The 23039-nt window shown below is 41.5% G+C and overlaps 1 protein-coding gene across 2 annotated transcripts; it reads right to left on the bottom strand.

Moving 5' to 3' along the window:
• Nucleotides 1–3273: 3273 nt before the first annotated feature.
• Nucleotides 3274–20967, bottom strand: LOC101482902 (gap junction delta-2 protein-like). 2 transcript variants are annotated; one of them, XM_004573342.2, is made up of 3 exons: nt 19351–20967; nt 17639–17695; nt 3274–5655 (listed from the first exon to the last, which is right to left on the bottom strand). In XM_004573342.2, exons 1-3 carry the CDS (start codon nt 19419–19421, stop codon nt 4791–4793), a joined length of 993 nt encoding a protein of 330 aa, XP_004573399.1. In that variant the 5' UTR covers nt 19422–20967; the 3' UTR covers nt 3274–4790. The 2 variants fall into 2 exon arrangements, with proteins under 2 accessions (XP_004573399.1, XP_004573400.1); XM_004573343.2 differs by lacking the exon at nt 17639–17695 and having other exon boundaries at nt 19351–20964.
• Between the last annotated feature and the right edge of the window lie 2072 nt (nt 20968–23039).

Raw genomic sequence — 23039 nt, 5'->3', positions numbered from 1 at the left:
GTGCTGCTGCTGCAATGCTGCAGAATGAAACACAGCGCAATGTGTTTCTAACTTTTCATCATGAGTCTTAAGTATTGACGTGCTACTGTGTGGCGACTGCAGGAGATGCGGTGCAGTGCTGTTTCTGCCCTTCACTGCTGCAGTCTCTGTGGTGTTTAACATCGTTACTGCCCTCATGTCACCACAGCAACCAGTCTGGTTACATCCTCAGCAAGGCCTTTGTTTAGATATTTATTATGGTCTGTGCATATGCGTGTGCCTGTGAATGTTGGGTGCTTGTTGATGCAGAGGTATATTGGTCACAACGGAGAGTCAATCACAGCTATCCACATGTCAATAAAGACACACTTTGACCTTTAAGTGAATGAATAACCACCAAGTTTCATTACTTTACATCCTATCAGACAATCAGCTTTATTACCACTCCTCTCCTTCCCCCTTGACTCTCTTGTGGTATTTCCCAGGATGTAGCCACATGCCGTCTGCACTGCTTAAGCTTTAATAACACTAAAAGGTTTACTTCCCCCCTCCTTCCCAGCACCACCACCTCTCTTTTCTCTCCCTCAGTAACCATGGTCATTATTGAAATTATCACATCCTATTTAGTACCTTATTGATGACTCACAACAATCCTAGCACACAAAAGCAGGACTATGAGAAAAATCTTAAAATGATATTTTTTTAGCATCAAAATGTGAAATCAGTGAGAGTAAAAGAGAAAAACCACAATGGGAAGTTCTCACTTTGTAATGTGGTAAATTTGCTTCACTCGGGAGTCTTATATTGTGCAAGTGAACAGATTAAATATGTATTATTTATCAACAGAAACCCAGAGAGTGCACTGATGTATCTCTCAAACATGTATCATTTCTCCGTGCTGAATAATGAATGTTAAAGCAGGTTTTGAGTCTATGCAGCTGAAAGCACAACATGATGGATTTACAGCACCTATGTAATCCACACAGCATGAAGCTACAGAACATTTAATGTTGTATCGCAATGTCATGTGTGCAGCTAGAAATGGAACTTACTAGCTTACCAAATTAGTTCTTCTAAACCTTTACTTTATTAGTAGTAACTTATTATTGACACAATATCCTATGATCTCTGTCTTTTTGTAGCGAACCACTATTTTGGGTAATTTTATGTGTGGAAGTTTAGTTGAACTATTGATAAAGAAGTTGCTAAATGTGCAGCTGCTGTGACAGTCATGCTAATGTTAGCGTCAGTGTAACGCTGATTATGCTAGCAGATGTAGCCTCATTACGAGGTTACAGGGCTATATGTCAATAAAATCTTTTCATATCTGTGGTTTCAACATATAAATAATGCTAATGATATATATATATGTTTAAAAGTAAAGGCGGGTTTACTTTTAAAGGAAGTCTGAAGGCTGTATCACAGGAATTGATGCTAACAAGATTATTTTTTGGCAGCTTCTTACAATGTATTTGATAAAAGATATTTAAATAGGGTTTTAGTTTTGCGTTTTTATCTAATTTCAAATACATAACAAATAATAATAGCTTTATGTTTTAGACATTTGGTAGCACAACAAGTCATATTATGTTATTTAAGATTTTTATTTCAGACATCCAGCCAGCAGCAGGAACAGCAATGAATATAGAAGCAGCTCCCTCTGGAAAGTCAGCTTCAACCACCACAGACAGCTACTTATTCTACACGCATGTAAGTTTCTGTTTTGCTTTAACTACACTGCTAATGCAGTTTTTGTTTAGTTTCACTTACAGTACACTTTATGGACAGAAGTATAGGCCCACACCTCCTAACCTTTAAATTCTGGTGTTTTCAGTCCCTTGCTATGGGTGTATAAAAATCAAGCACCAAGCCGTGCAGTTACAACACTTGGGTCATTCTGAAGAACTTGTAATACTGTAATAGGATGCCACCAATGATACTGGCAATGTTTCTGGCGGTTGATTTTCTACTTATTTAAACAGAAAAAAGAAATGGACTAGTCAACTAGTCTAAAAGACAGAAAATCCTCATATAAAACCCCTAATTACATTTTCATTAGTCAAATCACATTCTAAATGTCGCTGAACATTTATAAAATAGGAATAACACATTTAACTAACTAGCATTTATGACAACAGCTAGCAAGAAAGGTGATGTTTAAACATTTAGTCACAAGAAATCAAATTTAAACCCTTCTGGATATTTCATGATAAGCTGTAAGTGGTATTATTGCAAAGTGTATAGTAACCATAGTAACTTACCCAAAAAGTGGGAGACAACATATAGTTTGGGGTCGGAGACTGCTGAAGTGTATAGTCCATAAAAGTCGCCAATGCTCTGCTGACTCAGTAACTGCAGAGAAACCTCCTGTGGCATTAACGTAAGCACAAAAATTGTGCACCGGGAGCTTCGTGGCACTGGTTTCCATGACCGAGCAGCTCCTGTAGGTGTAACGTGTAGCCGGTGTTCTGACAAAACATCCTACTTTGTCAAAACATCCTACCGTAGCGTAACTTTATAGTCATGTCTATCAATGCGTGTTACCTCATTAGAATATACTACCTTAGGTGGTTTATGCCTCCATCGTACATATCTATAGGTATGACTTTCTGATAGCCAAATCACACTTATCAAAACGTGCTAACAGCGGAGCGTGGTGTCGACCAACTGCAGGAGGACTAAAATTAATTGACAAGGTTTACGCTGTATGCCAGTTTACAGAAACTTAGAAGTAATAAATCAAGACTTGAAATATGACTTCAATTGAGACTCCAAATTGCAGTATTTTTGAAAAAAACAAAACAAAACGCAACTTAGCTTGAAAAGTTAACAAATTGACAACAGCTTACAGAAAACAAGTATCAACTGTAATAAAGAAGTAAAACATATAATACTAACCATTTTTCACACGCACAAGATCCGGGTAGGATCAAATAATAGGTGTGTACTATTAACACCAAAAACATGGGCGTTTTGAGTTGTGCGCATGCGCAGTAACAACATCTAGGACAACTTGATAGGTAGGGTGTTTTGTCAGAACACCGGCCCCCTACTTTCGTCCATGTATTTTAAATGAAGACTTTTGAAACTCACCATTCTTTACGCTTGAACCTACACTGCACCGCATTAGCAGTAGTAATAGCAATAAACATATGCTGATGTAGTGTTCCAGTGAAATTCCTTTTTGCATGGTGTACCTGCATGACTGTTATCAGCTAACACCACACAACGTAAGTAGAAAGGCAACAGTGCATAGTAATTATCACATCTTTGTTAAACAAAGCACAGCCAAAATCACTGCATAATGATTTATTCACATATTTTTTGTCACATACTATATATTATCATTATTATTGTTATTGCTGCAGTTGTGGCGCCTTTCAGGTATTTGCTTTCATTATTCCCATAACGAGATTCTATGCTCATATCTCTTTATAGTTTTCATCTTCATGCATGCTGAGTATTACATTTCACAGGAGCAGGATGCAAATAAATTAAACAGTCTCTTTTTTAAAGTTACATCTCATAATCTATCCATTCTAATAATGCTTCAGTTACATGCCTTTTTCAGAGTCCATAGAGGGAAGTCACTTCTTGGAACATACAGTCTCCATCAGAGGGTAAAGGCATTACAAAGAGCACATTATTAATACATCTCATTAAAGCTGGCAATCTATGATTAATTTTCATAACCAACCAAGCCCCTATTCCCCCACCCAAGTACAGCCTATCTCTACCGCATAGTGAAAACACTAAGTGTAATTATAACATTTCATCTATGTACAGTAACTTTGAAATATGGCACCAAATCAGCTTGTGAAAAAAAGCTTGAGGTTACATGTTAAAATATTTGTGACTACAATACTTTTCCTGTTTAAAGTGTTTAATTCCATTCATAAGCTTTCAACAGCAATAACATTTTACAAGCCAAAGTGCAAACACTGGCACACTTTACTTGATTTTTTTTTTCTTTTTTGTGTGTGAACGTAAACAGTGCCTTGCAGGCACTGGGAGCATTGTGGTGCATTGACACAGTGTTGGAAAGTAATCTACCTCATCTTCAGTGCACCCTGTGTCCTATTTTGAGCAGAAGCTCTCAGGTGATGTGAGTCTGCAGTCTGTTTGGCACCTAATGCGGTGAAGAATATGGAGATTTGTGAGAAATTTTAGGAAAAGAGTCTGATACAATAAATGATGTGTTCCAGTTTACTAAACATTTTAGTGCTGATCATTTTGTGTTGTTCAAAAGGTGCTTGTTTGTCCACTGTGTGGTCTTAACAGTGTGGACATTATTTTTCTCTCAGTAGCTCAGATTAGTTTAGCATTCAATTATCCTGACTTGAGTCAGAGATTGGCTTTTTTTCCCCACACACATGCGTATGCATGCACGCGCTTAAGCTCTTGCATATGCACACATAATTGGAAAATGAGAGGATTTCTAAGCTACAGCAAAGGCAAATAATGAAGAACTTCAGATAATTCAACCTCACACAACCTTTAAACCTACAGTCTATTAATATTATTTGTAATTGCTCAGTTTTGTCAGTTGGGTTCTGTGAAGGCACCTAGTGTCACCTAGGCAGAGCAGAGCTCTCAATGTTACAGCAACACAGTTACCTTTTTAGTTTCAAAGTGTCAAAAACTCTACTTGGTGAAGTAATGGTTCATCGTCACTACACAGAGTCCATCTGTGCCCCTGAATAATAATGCAGTTGTCAGTTTTGTGCCTACTGATGGGTGGTCTGCGGCCAGGGAAAAGCTCTTCTCCAATATTTAAAAGGTCTTTGAGCCCCCAGGCAGAGAAGCCTCTGTCAGACGTAGGCTGACTCACTAGACTGGGTCCTGCCCAGGTTTGGGGCTTGGGACATGTGTGAAACATCCTTCTTGCGCACTTCACAGATGGACTTTCTCCGGGCCTGCACCCCTCTGATGGCCGTTTTTATCTTCCTCCAGCCAAGGTGGTTGAGCTCTGCCAGGTTAAGTAGCACACATATGCCACTAACTGCAAACATAAAGACCAAAAACACAGTCTTTTCTGTGGGACGGGACACGTAACACTCCACCTCCTTCACGCATGGGTAGCGATCGCACTCAAACATCCCCGGCACGTTGAAGCCGTACAGGAAATACTGGCCCGCCAAGAAGCCGATCTCGAGCGCATTGCGGAACACAACCTGGATGACGTAGAAACGGGAGATGCCTTCTTGCCGTCGCACTTTAGAGCTCTTGTGAGTTGGAGGGAGTCCCCGGGGTCCGTTAGGGATCTCCTTGACCTCCAAGCAGTCATGATCCTCCTTACTACTGTCGGGGTGCACCAGGATGCCGTTGATGTTTCGGGCATGGAGCTTACGAGAGTGGTGGTCATGGTGGCGACCATGGTGGCCATGACCATGGTGATCCATGTAAGGATGCAGCAGAGAGTAGCTTCGATCACGTGCTTTGGCTGACTGATGGACAGAATAGGTGATGAAGCACAGGCTTGGCGTGCACACCAGGATTATCTGAAAAACCCAGTAGCGGATGTGCGAGATCGGGAATGCCTTGTCATAACAAGCCTGGTTGCAGCCGGGCTGCATGGTGTTACAAATGAACATGATTTGCTCGTCCTCATACACCTTCTCCCCCACTATGCCAACTATTAAGATACGGAAAATCACCACCACTGTCAGCAGGATCCTGCAGAGACAGAAGGAGAGAGGGCAGGAAGGGAAGGTGGTGAAACAGGAGAAAGACAGCATCAGTTAATGAGGAGCAAATCCACAAAGGAACATTATATGTGGGCATGACCGTACGAGTGAGTCGGTATAAAGTTAATGGTGAATAGGTGCTGTCGACAATAGTGGTTTTGATTTTTTTTGAATATACGTTTCTGAAAATTAAAGGGACAGTGACACTACATTCACTTTGCATGTGTGTGCGTGTGCACGCGTATTTGTGTGCTTGTAAGCAGCTGCCGTGATAAACAATACCCTGGGATGATGGAGCTGTGCTCTAGATAGCATGCGCACCTCAGGTCACTAATCATAAGATAAAGATGATTTCACACTCATTTTCACAGCTGGACTGAAATGGAACTGAATGGCAACAGCTATAATAGACACCCACTGATTTAAGAATCAGTCTCGCATGTTAGCATATTTCCCCTAGTGTTAATTAGCTTTTATCGAACATACCAAAATATCTCTGTTGCAAAGCAACTGAATAGTATATTGCTGTATAAATAACCTCCTTCTGTTTCATTGTTGACTCCCAAGTGAGGAAAGAAGCATGCACCGTATTAAGGGGCAACAACCGTCACAGTTGCAAAGCTTTTAAGATGTGTAGCTATTTAAAGAGCTCACATAGAAAAGAACGAGTTGCCTCAACTATAGGGAGCTGCTCTCCCGAGGAGGTGGCATTTGCTAAAAACTGCATGGACTTCCCATTGAGCATCATTAGTGCTTTGCTGCAGTTATAGAAAGCTGTGTCCAGGGACCGGTGGATCTAGAGAGCAGTACAGCTGTTCTGTTATTTTCATGGTGTCGATCCAGTATGGGCACTGCGGAGGAGGACTCTGGCTTTAGGGCTGCAGTGTCAGCTCTTTCTAATGAGCGAGGAAAGCCTGCACATCATTGAGTTCCCTGGTATTTATGCCACAGCCGTGGATGTGAATGCTCCCTGTGTGGAAGAGCCAGTTGCTTAGCACACTCTTGTATCCAAGCACAAGAGGGGGCCACAGACGGGAAGTAAAGGGATAGAGATAGATGGGAGCTGGCCCTGAAGTGAAAGGCAGCTACGTAGGACAATAGCCAAAGTAATGGGATTTTGTTGTATTTTAAATATGCACGTGCATCCTAACTTGTTTGCTATAAAATGAGACTCCATAATTTATCTTTTAATGAGGGCTCAAAATGCCTACCGACCTTCAGTGACCAGTAACCACAGCAACCTGCAGAGGATGGCTGTATAGACACCCAGTATGGGGGGGAAAATAGCCTACAGTTGTTAGAAATATCCGACAAGTCAAAAAAAAATACATTTGTTTGAATGATGTGAAAGAGGAGGCAATTTGCTGAAGCCAAGGGAAAGACGGGTGAAGGTAAGAGGTACACCAGGGGAACATGCGTTAGCATGAAACAGACTTAAAATAGAGCAGTGCCTTGCTGCAGGACTATCGCTGCTCCACCTGCGAATGCATGCCTGTGTGTGTTTTTTTGTGCGAAGAAGACAGGCACGAGGACACAGACACAAAGAGGAAGAGTCAGCCATGTGTATGACTTGTGCAAAATGGCAAAGACTCACAGTCGCCTGTGCTCAGAGCAGCTGCCAGCGTGCACGCTACACTGACTTCCATCATGGTTAAAAATCCAGCAGAATAAAGCTCCCCCGCATCTTTGGACTTTCAGAAGTTCAAATCTGGTCCTGTGTGTCATTCACATTAAGACATCTGTCAACATCTGCTCCTTTGCGGTTAGCCTGATGTGTACGGGCTCACTAGTGGTTCGACAGCAGTCGATATGGCTGAATGAATGATATTGATGGTTCTCTGCACCACAGGAAGATTTGACGCATTCTGCTCACAGGGACGAAGATCTGTGGTCGACACAGCTCGTCTGTATGCAAATATTTGTTTAAAAGATAGAGGATATATGACTAACTCTAGGTCAGTGTCAGTGTGAGAATCTGCAGTGCTGGATGTTGATTTAAAACCATGCAAGAGGCTCAAGAGCAGCTTTTCTGCACTCCACCTTGATTTTCTAATCAAGGTAATAAAAGACATTGGCTGCTTCTCTGCCCAGTGATAATTACTATGTCATAATTACAACTTAATGCCACTGAATCTTCCTGCTGTAAACATCTGTGTGTAATGCCACAGACTCATGGGCGACATGTTTTTTAATGTTGAACTGAAATATTCTTAGTTCAGACTGTCCTCAGACTGAAGGTAAGAGGATTGAAGCTTTTTCTTCTTCTTAAAATGTCATGCATCGTGATTTCCGATGAGTGCATCCACATAGATGTACTGCAACATGTAATATCAGTTCATCTCGACAAACTTTCCACTATGCTGTCATGTGTTCATCATTGTGACAGCTTTTTTAGTGATGGACCAAATCCAAATCTGTTGACAAAAATTTTAAATAGTGCTCTATACCAGTCTTTCATTACATCGACATAGGTCAGTATGTATTTGTCTGTAGTCACCACCATCTAAACGAAAAACTGGGCTTTTTTTTTTTTACATAAATATAGAGGGATAAGGACTTTGTGGTTGCAGTTTTCTTGTCCTCCTCAGAGTTTGTTCAATTTTAAAGTAGCGCAGCATTGCAGTCATTTAAAAATCCAGTCATTGCTTCTGCTTTTTTTGTCATTAAAAAAAAAATCCCAAGGTGTTCCCTGTATTGAGTGCTGTGTGTGTTTGTTTGTGTGTGGTGGTTTATGTGTTTGCTCTACTGCTGGATAACGGAATAATCAGCATGGGGCAGATTGCTGCATTAGCAGAAAGCAGCGCCCGAACGTTGTCTGCAAACATCAGTGCTTTAAGTCCTGCAGCATAACTAGCCAATACGGTAACTAGGAGAAGATTGAGACAGCACGAAGGCCTGAACCTGCAGAATATTCAATAACAATCATGAATAATGAAAAAGATGTCAGAAGTTTTAGTGTCTCAAACCCATGGGGCAGAATATTAAAATACTTGAAGAGTTGATTCATATAAGTGGGCATGAAAAAGATTCAGGCATTACGACATATCACAGCATGGTTCCTGTCACCAAAAGTTTCTTAAATGGCTGCTAAATTGTCTCCCACATCAGTCCCCACTTGTCACCTAATTTAGCATCCTGCTTCCCGGAGGACCCGGTTAAAGCTAAGACTAATCATTACATTTTTAGAGACCTTCTAAATCCCTACCACTGTCCAGGAGATTTGATAAGATTTAGAAGTCAATCCTTCTGCGTCTGTGGATCGTGTTCACGTCTGGATCTTCTTTTTTAATATCTGCTTTCTTGGGCTTCATCACTGACAGCTGACATTTTCATAAAGCGCAGAGACAAACAGCAGCTCATGGGCATGTTAACGTTTATGTCTAGAGGGACAGAAATAGGAGGAAGTAAAGATAATGAGGTGGTATTTTGTTGCGTTAACCTTCAAAGTGATCCTCAGGCAGCTGATTGACCTGTAAGATTGTGTGTGCAGTGTAATGTTAGCTGCTCATCAGCTGGTGTGTCGGCTGGACATGCAAGCTCTGTCTTTCCCAGAGGCTTTAACACACACACACACACACACACGTTCATTCATGCAGCAGCTGCTGTCGCCAGCCTCCAGGGAGAACAGAGGCCCACAAGCACAAATGCACCAGAAAACCTACACTTGCTTTCATACATAGATTGTGAATATAAGAAAGTAACTGTTAATATATGAAGGTGCACAGACTGGCCTCTGAAGCGCTGGATAAGTGCAGTTAGCTGTGAAGAAACCTGGATAAAAATATTCCTGCCACCCATACGCTCTCAATAATAAGCTCCAATGATTGCTGATGGCAGCACATAATGAATAAAGACCTTACCGGGCCTTGAAATTAGACAGCTTAATTATCAGAGTGCAGACATTTCTATCCACCCGCCTCTCATCACTGCTCCTCTCTTAAAGTGTTTTAATAGTTTAAGGTCTTGCCCACATATCCGGCAGATGTGCACGAATGCCTGAAGTGCAACTACGAGTCAGCGTGACGAATACGGTAATTTAAGCTAAACTTGAGCTGCGGTGGTTCTCTTACCCCTGCTGTCTTGAAATATGTTACTTAGAGTGTGAAACAGAAACGGTTTTAAAAAATCTGCCCGAGTTTAGCGACGTCAGACTCAAACCACAACAGCTTTTTCATCCTGCTAGTTTCCACTGTGCCACGACTCAGAGTCAACATGGGCAGAAATGTAATTATATCACTTGCTCATTCAACATCTCGGAGGGAAATGGCCTCCAGCTGTTTTGCAGGAATAACGGAGGAAACGGGAAAGTTAATTGGGGGACACTCTACAGGTATCTGTGCCAATTATACCTCAGCTAACAGACAACAGCGAGATCTCAATCTTCACAGCAAAACCATTACAGCTGCACTTGAGAAAGATGCCTTAGAACGGTTTATGATGAGTATTTTTATTTTATGCCAAACTACTTCACGCCACTCAAAGAAAGCTGGGGGAAGAAATTCCTACACACAACGTTTCTGTTAACTCATCGCTTGGCCTAACCATGCGCGATGATAATGCAGAGCACGCCAGATGCAGCTTTCCTCTATCCCGTTTGTCTTTATGTCATCTAAAATTACTCTTTCATCTCGACTCAAGCTAGCAAGGCAAACATTATGCATAAGTGTTTCTATCTAAAATAACTTGAAAACCAAATAAATGGCATCAGCATTTCTTTGTGTATCCCGAACCAGCACGTTTTGCTGATCACATCAATATACAATTTCAGAAGATTCCATTTATATGACATCTTGGCCTACAGTACAGTATTTGGCGTAATGATGGGATTTTACACACATCAGGTCTCCCATTTTATTCCTGTAATACATTTTTGTACAGATGGCCGCCCCTCCCTGAGCCTGGTTCTGCTGGAGGTTTCTTCCTGTTAAAAGGGAGTTTTTCCTTCCCACTGCCGCCAAAGTGCTTGCTCATAGGGGGTCATATGATTGTTTTTACTCTTTATGTATTATTGTAGGGTCTACCTTACAATATAAAGCCCCTTGAGGCGATTTTAATGTTTTTATTTGGTGATGTATAAATAAAATTGAATTAAATGGATATTGAATTGAAAAATATTGACATTTTTGGTAAATAAATACACAAGGGCGACTGACAGGGCAAATGACTCAGCATCACTGTAATGGAAGTCTGGTTACTGAGGATGAAGGAGTTATAGGAGATATTTTTTTATATATTTATTAATGAAATGCTTGATATTGACGAGAAAAGAGATGATTACAGGTTAGCGCAGCTAAGTTTACGCAGCTCTGAAGTTTCACACAAGTTTCTCCCAAACTAGATAACAAGTAGCCAAAGCTATCCTTGATAAAAACAGGAAACATCACCGCGTCACCGAGCCTGACCTTTTCAGACCTACCCAAAATAGCAAGACTGGGAAATTGGACTCATACTTTAAATGGTATTTGTTCAGGACGTTGCATAAGACCCCTTTTTAATTTTGACAGTTCCCAGAATGCATCAGCTCTGCTCTGTCTCTCTAATATGTTTTAGTGCCAGAACCTTTAAGTCTTGCAGCAGACAAAAATCAGCTGCCTCATGTGGTTGCACTGTATGTTTGTCTTCAGAGGATATCTTCTTAAGCATAAAAATCTGGTGCTGAAAAGTAACAAATTGTTAGAAGTTTTTGTCCCTAATATTTCAAACAGCACTCACAAGTTTTCCTAAAGTAGCATATTTAACCTTAATTTTTATGTAGGGGCTTTTCATCTGACTGTTTAATTGCAAAAAACACATAAAATCTTAGTAAATGTCTGGAATGGTTATTTTTTTATAAAAATATCTCCGCTGCTAAAATGTAGCCTCTACATAAGGTCAGTAAACAGAACCTTTGCTACTTGTCAGCGCTGGTTAAATTGTGTGTTGGGTTGCAAAGATTTAATTGTAAGGCTTTTAGTAAAATTGTATGTAGCAAGTTTCTCTGTAAAAAGTATTAATGGAGTTTTAGCCTCATGGAAAAAGGTTGGAAAAGCACTTATGATATATAACTTGCTAGTTATAAAACCAGCAAACACAGATCTATATTAGTGGGAGTTTACAGCTGTAAAAGCTTCTAATCACAAGCTAATTACTAGAAGTTACTGAAAGACCATATAAACACTTTGTGAATTCAGATGCTTTGTTCATCACAACGTGCGAGCTTTTGTTCATTTAAACATTGGCTTAGAGTTGCATACAATAACCTGTCTATAATATTTGTGTTTGCATATGTTGGGGTGTGAAACAGCTTCCTGCCTCGTGGCTTTTCTGGCAGATTATTTAAATTCTAATCAGTTGTCCTTTCTGAAAGTTAGAGCACACTAACATGATGGTTACTTTCCAAATCAAGTGGCTTACTATTGTAAGTACTGTCATTATGTATCACAGTAAAATATGATTCAATCTGCACATTAATGAATGTCCCTAACTTCCTTCTAATGTGTGTATTAATTTCTTATTTCAACTGAGGGAAATGTATTTGTTATTAATGACCCTCAAACTGCGTGTTTTCTTTCCTAAACCTGCAATGTGCCATTAAAGACAGTCAGACTCTAGTAATGTGGTTGGCTCCTGTAAATTGACTTCCAACAATATAACATGATAGCACCGTCCACCTGTGCAAGGTGAACGCTTATTTCATGTCTCTCCCACTCAGCCATGCCCACGTCCTAACTCTGTCCATATTTTAAACCTTCACTAGCTGATGGCTAAGTTTGTGATTAGGCTAGTGGTGTATGATACTGCAAACTTTGGTATCGAGCTGATGCCAGATCAATACAGGACTGATACTGCTGATACCAATACTGATACCGATACTTTGAACCTATAAAGACAGCATATGGAGGGGAGAGCAGTGGTGTCGTGATTTATGAGTTGAATCATCATCATTTTGACAAATGCTGAACACATTTTAATGACTACTAATTAACTGTGAATTTTAATTTCCACAATAATTAGTTAACACAACGAAACGCGCCTTTCAGCTTTTCACCTTCTGTTGTTTAAACGTGCCATAGGCTGTGAATACAATAGATAACACAATTCAATGGGCTACTGAACTTAGGATAGAAATAAGGCATTGATCCTATCATGCTAGCATAGATCTAATACCAATACCAGGGTTGGCATAGATAATATCGATATTGGGATTGATCTGTCCACCTGTAGAATAGGCTGCTTATTACTTTTTACTGATTTATTCTTTTTATTTTAGATTGGAGCTTTACATATTGTATCATAGTATCATAGATTTGTTAGGTTGTCGGTGTCAAACATTTCTAGTTAGACATCTTTGCCACCAGGATTTACCCAAGAGGAAGTTAAAGTTTGTCTTTATTTTAAGCAATGAATAATTAGAACACTGCAAATAGTTTAAAAATCTCAGTGCAGCCCACATACATGCATGCCTCACTTCACATCTTTTAAACCAGCCCTTGTTTATGTTAAAGAAAAAGAAATAAGCATTTACATTAGTCATTACTTCGGTCTCTGGTGCACATTTTTCCTGGACTACATTTTTACCTTAAAAAACAACATCTTCAAAATGCTTTCTTTAAGGGAGTTTGGGTGTTTAATAACAGGCTCACAATTCATAAAAGTTTAACAAAACCTGTCTGAATCGAATCAGAAAATATCACTACATGTGGGAAGTCATTAAATATACATTTAGGCTATGCATAGGGGAAACATTACATGCCCGATAAAACTCTTACACACACCGCTGATGTGTTGCTGAAATGAATAATAGCCCGCGCTGAGTGAAAGCTGAGCTCAGCGCTAGTGGCAAACCGTGCAATCAATTTCATTCAACATCAGGGACTGCTGCACAAATAAACTAATGACAACTATAGATGTGCAGGAAAATGCTTTAATTTGAACGACAGTCCTGCTCCTTGGCGAACGATGATGGATTACTAATCCTTTCTAATGCTGCAATATGGACGCCGTTGTTTTGCTTTGCAACAAAACCTTCTCGGGTGGAATAAATCTTATCCAGGAAGATGGTTATCAATGATACATGAAGTATATTCTGTCAGAAGGGATGATGTCCTCAATTCACGCAGAGCATTCCTGCATCTCTGATTATTTTGGGAGAACTAGGGTGCCCTTCTCAAAGTAGGGTACCGCCTTCTTGTGGATATCCTGACCCATTTAGGAAAAGAACATGACCATGAAAACTGCAGGAGTGAACAACTTCGGGGCAAAGAGTGCATCTTGCTTTTAAAGCCAACAAACAAGAACCCAGATATGTTCGGTCACGTCAAACCATTCCGGGCTGCCTGTCTAAGTGCAGGTTCTTCCAGCCATATAAACAGCACTGCAGAGCAACAAGGTGTATTTCATACACCACTTTGTTGCATTAAAAGGCTGGTCAACTCTGCATACATTTTTAATGAATGACTTGACATCAGTTGCAACGTGCAACAAGAGGCACGAAGCATTTATTAAGATTTTATGGTTTATACTGCTTAAGTGGGGAGTGATAGATGATGAATAATGGATCATTTAGAGCTTCATCACAGAATAAAAAACAAATAAAGGGTAAATAGATGCAGAAATCTAAAAGTGCATAAATGAATAACAGCAAACAGCACTTTGTAAACTAATTCTTAATCTGATTGAAATGCAGTTTACAGAATGTAATCTATGGAAATGTACTTTTGTGGCTTTAACAGCATAGACAGTGACATTTGCATTTACTTTATCTCAGAATCAACCTGAACATTTAAAAGAGCTGCTTCATGAACACTGCTGTCAACATTGTGTGCCGGGTCAGCCAGCAACTTCAGTTGAAGGATCTCTGACACAGATTCCGAGCGATAAACCTCTGCAGAGGGAAAACTTTTCTTCCTCCCTCTGTCTCACCCCCACCCTCATCCATCCGTTGCAGCTTTTTTGTTCTGCCTCTACAGCGCCCATCATCTCCTCTCTATCCATCCGGTTACCTTTATTATTTTATCTTCCTCAGATCACTCTAGTGCTCCATTATCTCTGCCTCTTTTTTTTCCAGCTCATCTTTTGCGCTGACCTCACTACAGCAATGCAGTCAAGGAGAGGCAAGTTATATATCTCGCACCCAAAGGCTTGATCTTCACACGGTCGGACGCATTTTTGTCACGGTAGACATCACAAACATTCACACCTGCGATCTGCAAATGGTTTGAGCACCACATGTGAAACACACACATACACACACACACACAAACTGTATTACTGTATGTAAATATTAAACAGTTTATTGCCTGTAGTTGTGTGCTTTAAAATATATTGTAATGATGTGATTTTTGTATACAGATTAAGGACTGGGAAAAATGACGAGCCTAGGTGTTAGATGCATGGCCTCCACATTCAGTTTGCAGTATTATATGGACATGTAATTTATTTGTCTATCGCACCCACTTAAATACTTAATTTGTATGAGATTGTATATCAGCAAGAATTACGAATAGGACAAAACAAAAAGTAAATTACTGCTGTAAAATTTTTATTGTGAAGGCTGTAGATGTACAAAAAATGAAATTATTGTTTTAATTGTAACCAGAAGTCAGTTAATATGCATAGAAAACAACCACAAACATTATCAAGGCTGCTAGTGTCATGTTTTACACAAATGTACACAAGTAGAGCTGTGCCATTGGCATAAGAATAAAATAACAATTTCGTTTTCCTAATTTTGGAGCCTGAATGTTTAAGTTGGAGAGGATAGTGCTAACAAACATCACGTATTCAGTGCAGATTTTGTTAAATCTTTATTAGGTACAGAAAATAGATATACAGGTCTGTGTGCTGACCTCCATTCTTATCAGAAATGTCATTAATTTGTTACAATTAACAGACTCAGACTGACTATACTATCTAATGCAAAAGATTTCAGGGTTATCATAACTGTAAAACTGGTTTGGGATAGAGGTGGATTACTGCAGCCTTGACAATGATTTTCATTTCCATGTTATCATGAGTACAGTCATCGGTTATCCATGCACACATTGTACATTGTGCAGTTAGAAGTCAAGCTTATGAAGATTTCACAATACACAACATTAATAACTGAATGAGTCATAATACGCAAGGCACCTGTGGTTAGTCAGAGGCACAGAAGCAACTCTCAATTTGTCTGTCTCGATCAAAGACCATAATTAAGCTAACCTATGCCACAGTGTAGTTGGTCCGTTTCTATTTCAAACACTCTTCTGTAATCCTGAGCTAATTATCTATCCTATGCCAGGGCATAGGTTAGCTTAAACCTACAATTAAGAAACAGCTTAATTGTAGCTCAAAAAGACAGTCTAAACATCTGAAAATGCTGTCGGTGTCTCACAGTGGATTTGCATCCTCGTGTCGGCACTCAAAAAAAGATGACTGACATGCAACCATGTTCCAAAGTTTGGATGCAGGGGAGACCTTTTATGTCGAAACGTCACTGTTCTGTGCTTTGGAACCGCATCCATTAAAACTGCAAGCGAACACATGCAAACGTTGTCAAAGTAACGACACACAGGCTGAACATCCTACTTGTGATGCCATCTACCAGTCGCTGCATGCCACACCCTGTGAAGTGCAGGACTTCACGACGCACAACAGTGCAACACTACATCACGGTTGTGTTCACGAGTGCAATGGACCACAGCCAACAATGGTTGTTGGCTGTGGTCAGTGGTGCAACAGACTTGAACCTTTCAACCCATAGAGGTCAGTGCAACAATTTTGACTCCACACATAATTTAGTGTGGGGTTTGGCGTTAACAATCTAGGAGGCACCTTGACAGCACAAAACTGTGCCAGTGGTGAACAATTCTCCAACTTGCTGGTACATCCAGAAACATGATTCCTGTCTTTTAATTATTATGTGTCACTGATTTCCTGACCATGCAGACACATGCTTAGGTTTAGGAGTCAAGGCATTTTTTGTTGTTGTTGTTTTTTGTCTTACTGCTGAGATAACCTAGGAATGTCTAATGTTTTCTTTTCCTTTCTATAGTTGAAAAGCAATATCACCACTTAAAAATAACTTGCTACAAGCTAGTCCACGGCCTCTCTGTCCAAGGTACTTGTGAGTTTTCCTGTACATCTTCAGATATCCTGCACACATGCTAACTAAAGGGACAAAATCGAAAGCGGCGTAGAGAAAATAAGAAGCTGTTCGGGGGCCTAAAACAAAAAATGCTAACAAATAATGTACAGAGAGACTCAAAAACAAAGGTTTCTTGGCTTACATAGCAGATGGAAGAAAAATGGAGGAAACCCCGCCACTGGGAAGCAGATAATGTTACAGCTAATGCTCTAGGGTCAACTAAAGAGCCTTGTAGGACAAACACTCTGAGGAAAGCCAAACACACGGGGATCATTTACAAAGCATTTCACTGTGGATTTCATACTACTATATGATGGAGATGCGCTTTTTTTTTACTATCATTTAACTATCCAATGTCACGTGTCTTTGGACAGTTTGACACATAATAGAAAATAAATATAGTAAACGCTATCACATCTCACACAAAAAAGTGCCCTGTTCTAAACTGTACCACTCGATTTACTAAACACATCTTTGGTATTCAGGATACCCTTTATTAGTGTTCAGCCAGTGAAGTGCATGATCAACAAATAGCTCAAACTATGCATATAAGAAAAAACCAAGTGCATCATGAGAATAGTCTTTATGACTTCTGAAAGAGGTAGCAGACAAATTGAGAGTTGCTTCTGTGCCTCTGAAAATCTGTAGGTGGCGTGAATCATCCAGAGATTAATTTTCAGCGTTCTTTGTACCCTGTGCTCACAGGATTTTACTGATTCAGCTTCCAGAACTGTTATTTTAAAGCTGCATTAAGTAATTTTTGACCACTAGGGGGCGGAAAGACTCCAAAACAAGTTCACAACAGTTAGCATCTAGCTTATCAAGGTGTTATGGCTAACATGTTAGCAAACAGTTGCCTACTCACATATCCAGCAGAAACAGAGCAACACGGACATCCCTTCGGTCTCCTTTATCTGGCCACCTGTTGAATGTAATTCCAATATTCACTGGCGTTTTAGCCCTTGTTTGCTCTTCCAACTCATAATTGTTTTGTTTTTTTTCATTTGCTAAATCTCCAACTTTGCTTAGCAGTTTCTTCTGCGTTTTTTTACACAGGACAGTTAGCTTCGGTACCGGGAGCGACTGCCCACATTCATTCGAACCAGCATTGTTTTGGTTTTTCCACTTAAAGAAACCAAAACAACTAGCTGAAAGCTGTGTAGGGCTTCCAAGTGGGATATTGATTCTCAGTGCTACAACAGTACTCCCAAGCCATCAATGGGAGGGACTCACAAGACTGTGAGATTGCTTAATGCATCTTTAAATCAAGTCAGCGTCCAGGTTATTGTTCCATATGAGGACTGGACCAGATGAATTCGTTGGTTAATGCACTTTTAAAATATAGAAATTAGTTGACTGAAATTATTTGGTTGGAAGGAGGATCTCTGTCTTAGCTTCAAATTGCCGATCAGCTGAAATTTTGGTATAAATGTGTAGCTCACATCATCTCTGTTACTTTGACGCAGTTCCAGTGCCACTGGAGGATGTTGGCTTATTCACAGACAATGAACACATGAGCCATTTTGCAGTCCTTTAACTTACACGGGGCAAGAAACACACACACTCACACAAAAGACCACTGAAGCAAAAAGACGTTTAGGCCATGTCCTTGTTGAGTTTGAGTTAATGAACACAGCAGGGCGATCACAGTCTTCACTGTTACTTTTTGTTTTTACCAAAGCAAAGCAGTTTTTAAATGGCCGACATATACATCCAGATTTCACAGGCTGAAGCATGTTGACTCTTCACTTTGCCAAATGAGCATCCAAGTGGGACATTTGGATTGTGTTCACTGGGTGGAAAATTCCACTTTTGCAATCAATTAATCACACAGAGATGATGTGGGGCACGCATGTGGGGCACGTATTTCACACCAATTTTACAGCAAGTCTCCGTGGCATGTCTCCACTGCTAATCAAACTAAAAGCTCGTCTGTTCAACTCTCCGCCACGAAACACTCTCACGCAAAGTATAACAATGTCTGCTGGTCAAAACTAATTGGATTAACTTTTTTGTTTTTTTTAGGAAATAAAATCACTCAGAGTTCAGAGTCATTAACTCCCCCCATGATTCTTCCTCCACACCTGCTTGCTCACCATCCTTTCATCTTCCACACCTCTGCTCTCCCCTCCTCTCACTCCTAGTCCCCTCTCCTCCTTCTGTCATATTGGTCTGTGGCCAGCAGCATCAAGCATAGTCTATCAATAGCTTGGCTATTAGCTAGTAAAAACATAGGAACCTCTCTGATTTAACCGTAATGCCTGCTGCTGACTATGTGCAATTAGGTTATGCCTTAACTAATAGTGGGTGTGGAGGATAAGAGTGAGGAGAGCAGGGAGGAAGAAAGGACGGGGAAGGCAGGGAGGACTGTGAGGGATAGTGGAACAGAGGAGAGCACTGGGACAAGCCTTGAGAAGGGTAGTCTCTGTACAGATGCCATCCACAGATCCATACAAAACAGCATGTAATGTGCAAAAAAAAAAGAAAGAAAGAAAAAAATCCCAGCTCATCAGTTGACATAAAACCGCGGACACAAAACCAGAAAACACCACCTTCCCACTTAAATCCATGTCTTACCTTCCGATCATAGTAGAGTGCTGCTGGACAGCCGCCTCCAGCAGCCTCTCCAAAATCGTCCACTCTCCCATGGCGATGAAGAGGGGGCAGAACGGTCAGAAGAAACAGGGCTTGGGGACCTGACCCCCCTTTCCTCCAGGGAACTCCTTCGCCTTGCTCTCAGGACCAGCAGAGAGTACAGTCAAACCACCCACCCACTCCCGTCACACCTCAGCTCCCTTTGACCTCTACACGTTGACCTAGCCGCTTATCAGTTCATCTCTGTGCACGTGAATGAATGAATGTCTTCTGCTGGGCCTGTCCTGCTCTGCTCCTCTTCCAGGTGCTGAAGAGGTGCTGAGCTGATCGCCTCCCCACCACACACACACCACTCCCCCCACCTTCTCTCTCCCGTAGTTTCTCCCCCTCCCCTGTGCAGTGATGCTTGTCCTCCCCCTGCCGCACCACTCCGCTCTGCGCTACAGCATATGCTATAGCTCACTGAATGACAGCCATGATCACCCTCTGTTTTCCACTTGCCTCTGTTCTCCTTCCCCTCTCCTTCTTCTGTCCCTGCCTTTATCCTCCACCTTACCCCCAAGGCACTCCTTGTACTTTAGCTGCACTCACTGCCATCGGTGCTCCCCTGCAATCGTCCTTGCATTGTGTAGAAGCTTTGCCTTTGCTGCACCCTTGCTACTCCAACCTAAACACACACACACAACACATATAGCTGATCCTCCTCGGCTCACCTCAGCAAATGGCACTGTAAACACACACGCACACTTGCACTTGATGACAGCTTTGAATCCCCACTCTCGCACTTCCTACTGAGGACTGCAGATCCACGCCAGCACACAAAGCTCCTGCCTGCTGAATGTCATTTCATGACTGGAGGAATGGTCGCTCCCACAGCTCTGAGTGCTACAAGGACCCATAAAAACCTGCATACACACACATGCACACACACGTGCACTCCAAGACACACGCTCAAACACGCTGCCACCCATCCCCTCAGTAATAAATCAGCTGCTTTGCTGCATCCAGTGAGGCTGAACCCAGTCAATGTGCTGCAGACCTGCTGTCCTGTGTTGTCCTGTGTTGTCCCCCTGGCTAAATTCAGCACAGTCCAACACCAAGAGTCATGTTTTGCAGGGATGAAAAGCTGTCCTGAGAAACCTATTTCTGGGCTCCATCATCTTGCACCCCCCTCCCTCCCGCCTCTCTCCCTCCTGCTCTCCTTCACCTTCACTCTCTTCCTCCTTTTCCTCACGTTTGTTCTGCAGATCTGAGTCCTTCCAACTACCTCTGTCTCAGCGTTCGGTCCCCATCTCTGCTCTGTGCTCTCCCCTCTCTCCCTCTCTCTCTCTGTGTGTCTTAGCCTCGTTCATCGCTCTATCTCTGTCACACTGTGTGAGCATGCAACACCCCTCCTCCTCCTTTCATAGATCTGCTCTCTCTCATCCCTCCTTCTCGCCCTCCCTCCTTCTCTGCCTCCTCTTGTAAATGTGCTTGGATTGCTACTCTGATCTCTGCTTCGGTTATGCTTGCAAGAATGCCTCCCACTGTACTGCTGTGCCTGTTCCTGCCTGATGTTGCACAGAAAAGACGGAGTTGTGATCTAACTGTGCCTCCTGCCCTGTGTTCATTGCAGTCCTTTGTTCCAGTGTGTTTCCCTTCACTTCAAATGCTCTCATGCTCTCTTCCTGGTACACCCCCCCCCCCCCCCCCCCATCATCTAACCTCATGATTCCAGGAGGAGGATTACAGGAGAATTGTAGCTCTGCTCCACCCCATCCCCCACGTATCCCCTCCCTTTCTCTATCTTACTGTATTGGGGAATACAACACACCTATTTTACCCTGGCCTAACCTTCATACCCCTTTTTTCCGATTTCCCCTTTTCATCTTCTCTCTGTTCCTCATCAGTCTCTCCTCCATTAGAGCCCTTGTGTTCAGTCTCCCTCACGGGAGAGATGAGCACAGTGTTGTACTTTGGTGTGACATTGACATTAGATCAAGGTGGTGTGGGAATTTGATGGTCTCCATCCATTACGCACATGGATACAGTCAGATTCATACACTAATGCACAAACATCCCCTATACACTCTCTTTATCTGAACAAGAGAAGAAAAAAGAAGAAAAAAATAAAGACTTTTTTTCCCCAAGATGGGAGTCATAGCAAGGTTTTCCCATCTAGAAGACTGAGTCGAGTTTTACAGAAGTAAATGATGCGGTGGCCTGACATGAGACCAGCGCACCAGGATGAAGTCATGGCTTGAGGTGACAGCTTCGATTCTTTTGCACCATGCTTCCTTTTAGTCATGCTCCTTTGATTTTGGATTACACGCTTTTCAAGCTGACAGCTCATTTCTTGCAGAATAAGGTGGGTGACTTTTAGGAGCTTCGGGGGAAATTTGATAGCACCTCCTCAAATTCAGGGTGCTGATGGATCTTTCAAAAATGAGCAAAAGGCAGTGACGTGAGCACATTCAAAATGCACAACCTCTACAGAGGTCTACAGCGCAATCCGTCTTGCTGTGCGCGTGGAAACACACGTGCTGCATCCCTCTGTATGCTTATGCGTGAGAGACGGAGAATGACTGAGTGAGGGAGACCGGGAGCAATGGAGAATTTGTTAATTCAGCATCTTCAGTGGGAGGGGCGGGAGATTTGGGGTCTTTCCCTGACCAAGGACATGTGGCGTAGGAGTGCTGTTAAGGGGAGAGAAAAGAGGGAGGGGCCGGCTCAAGTTGATGGCTCAAGTTTAATGAGGCGTGGGTCGCAACCAGAGCAGCTGAAGGGCTGGCATCAGCCCGTCAGCTGCTCTGCAAAGAGACTTCAGAGCTGCATGGCACATGAATGAGAGCGGGGCGCAGGTGTGTCTTCTCTTCAGTGACTTAGAACAGCTGGCTCAAGCAGGCATGAACTCACATACTGTACCCATACACTAATAATGCATTGCCTTTTATACTTAAAACCTCTAAAATGTAAATGTAATCCAGGCTAGTGAACAGTAGGGTGAAGTCAGTTTCCTCTGGTTAATTAATAGTTGAAGAAAACACTTGCATCTGTAGGGTTCTGACATTTTAATTTATTTTCTGTTTGAGCTCATCTTTGATCTCATCAGGATGGATATGTCCACACAAATAATACATGCCCTTACACAGCACATGTATCTTTAATAGGAATTATGTAAGAATTAAATTACCCTAACAACAAGGATGCTGGAATGACAAAATATTGAGACCAAAAGTGGTTATCAGTCAGTGGGAGATTATAAGTATCTTGATTTGGTATTTAAATGACTGCAGGTAAAAAAGCAGAGGTGTACTGTTCATACATGCTGTATGTGAGAGTGGATCATTTATAGAATTTATTAAAACACTAACAGAATTAAACAGGTAGACAGGCAGTCATTCATACACCCCTCTATCCATAATCACATGCTGTGTATGCTACCGTTGTGTATAGTGTATTATTTTACTTATTTTGTATTTGTTTGTATTTTATTTTGATTTTTTGATTTTTCTTCTGCTATCTGTGCCTGAGCTGAGGTAACGCACAAATTTCCCTGCCGTGGGATCAATAAAGTCTTATCTTATCTTATCTTATCTTATCTTTTCTGTCCTTGGGTGGAGTAAGTAAACCACCTTGTATGTTGCCTCTGGGCTTCATCCTTCAGGACAGCAGCTGTCTGATGAGCTGAA

Source organism: Maylandia zebra, linkage group LG10 (genome assembly GCF_041146795.1).
Source record: "Maylandia zebra isolate NMK-2024a linkage group LG10, Mzebra_GT3a, whole genome shotgun sequence".
Classification (NCBI taxonomy): Eukaryota; Metazoa; Chordata; class Actinopteri; order Cichliformes; family Cichlidae; genus Maylandia; species Maylandia zebra.
This window is presented reverse-complemented; position numbering and strand designations above follow the sequence as displayed.

Coding starts and splice junctions, on each gene's coding strand:
- LOC101482902 (XM_004573342.2), bottom strand. CDS start 19,421: ATGGGAGAGTGGACGATTTTGGAGAGGCTGCTGGAGGCGGCTGTCCAG. Junction 17,696..19,350: donor CACTCTACTATGATCGGAAG/GTAAGACATGGA, acceptor TACATTCAACAG/GTGGCCAGATAAAGGAGACC. Junction 5,656..17,638: donor GCTCTGTTTCTGCTGGATAT/GTGAGTAGGCAA, acceptor CTGTCTCTGCAG/GATCCTGCTGACAGTGGTGG.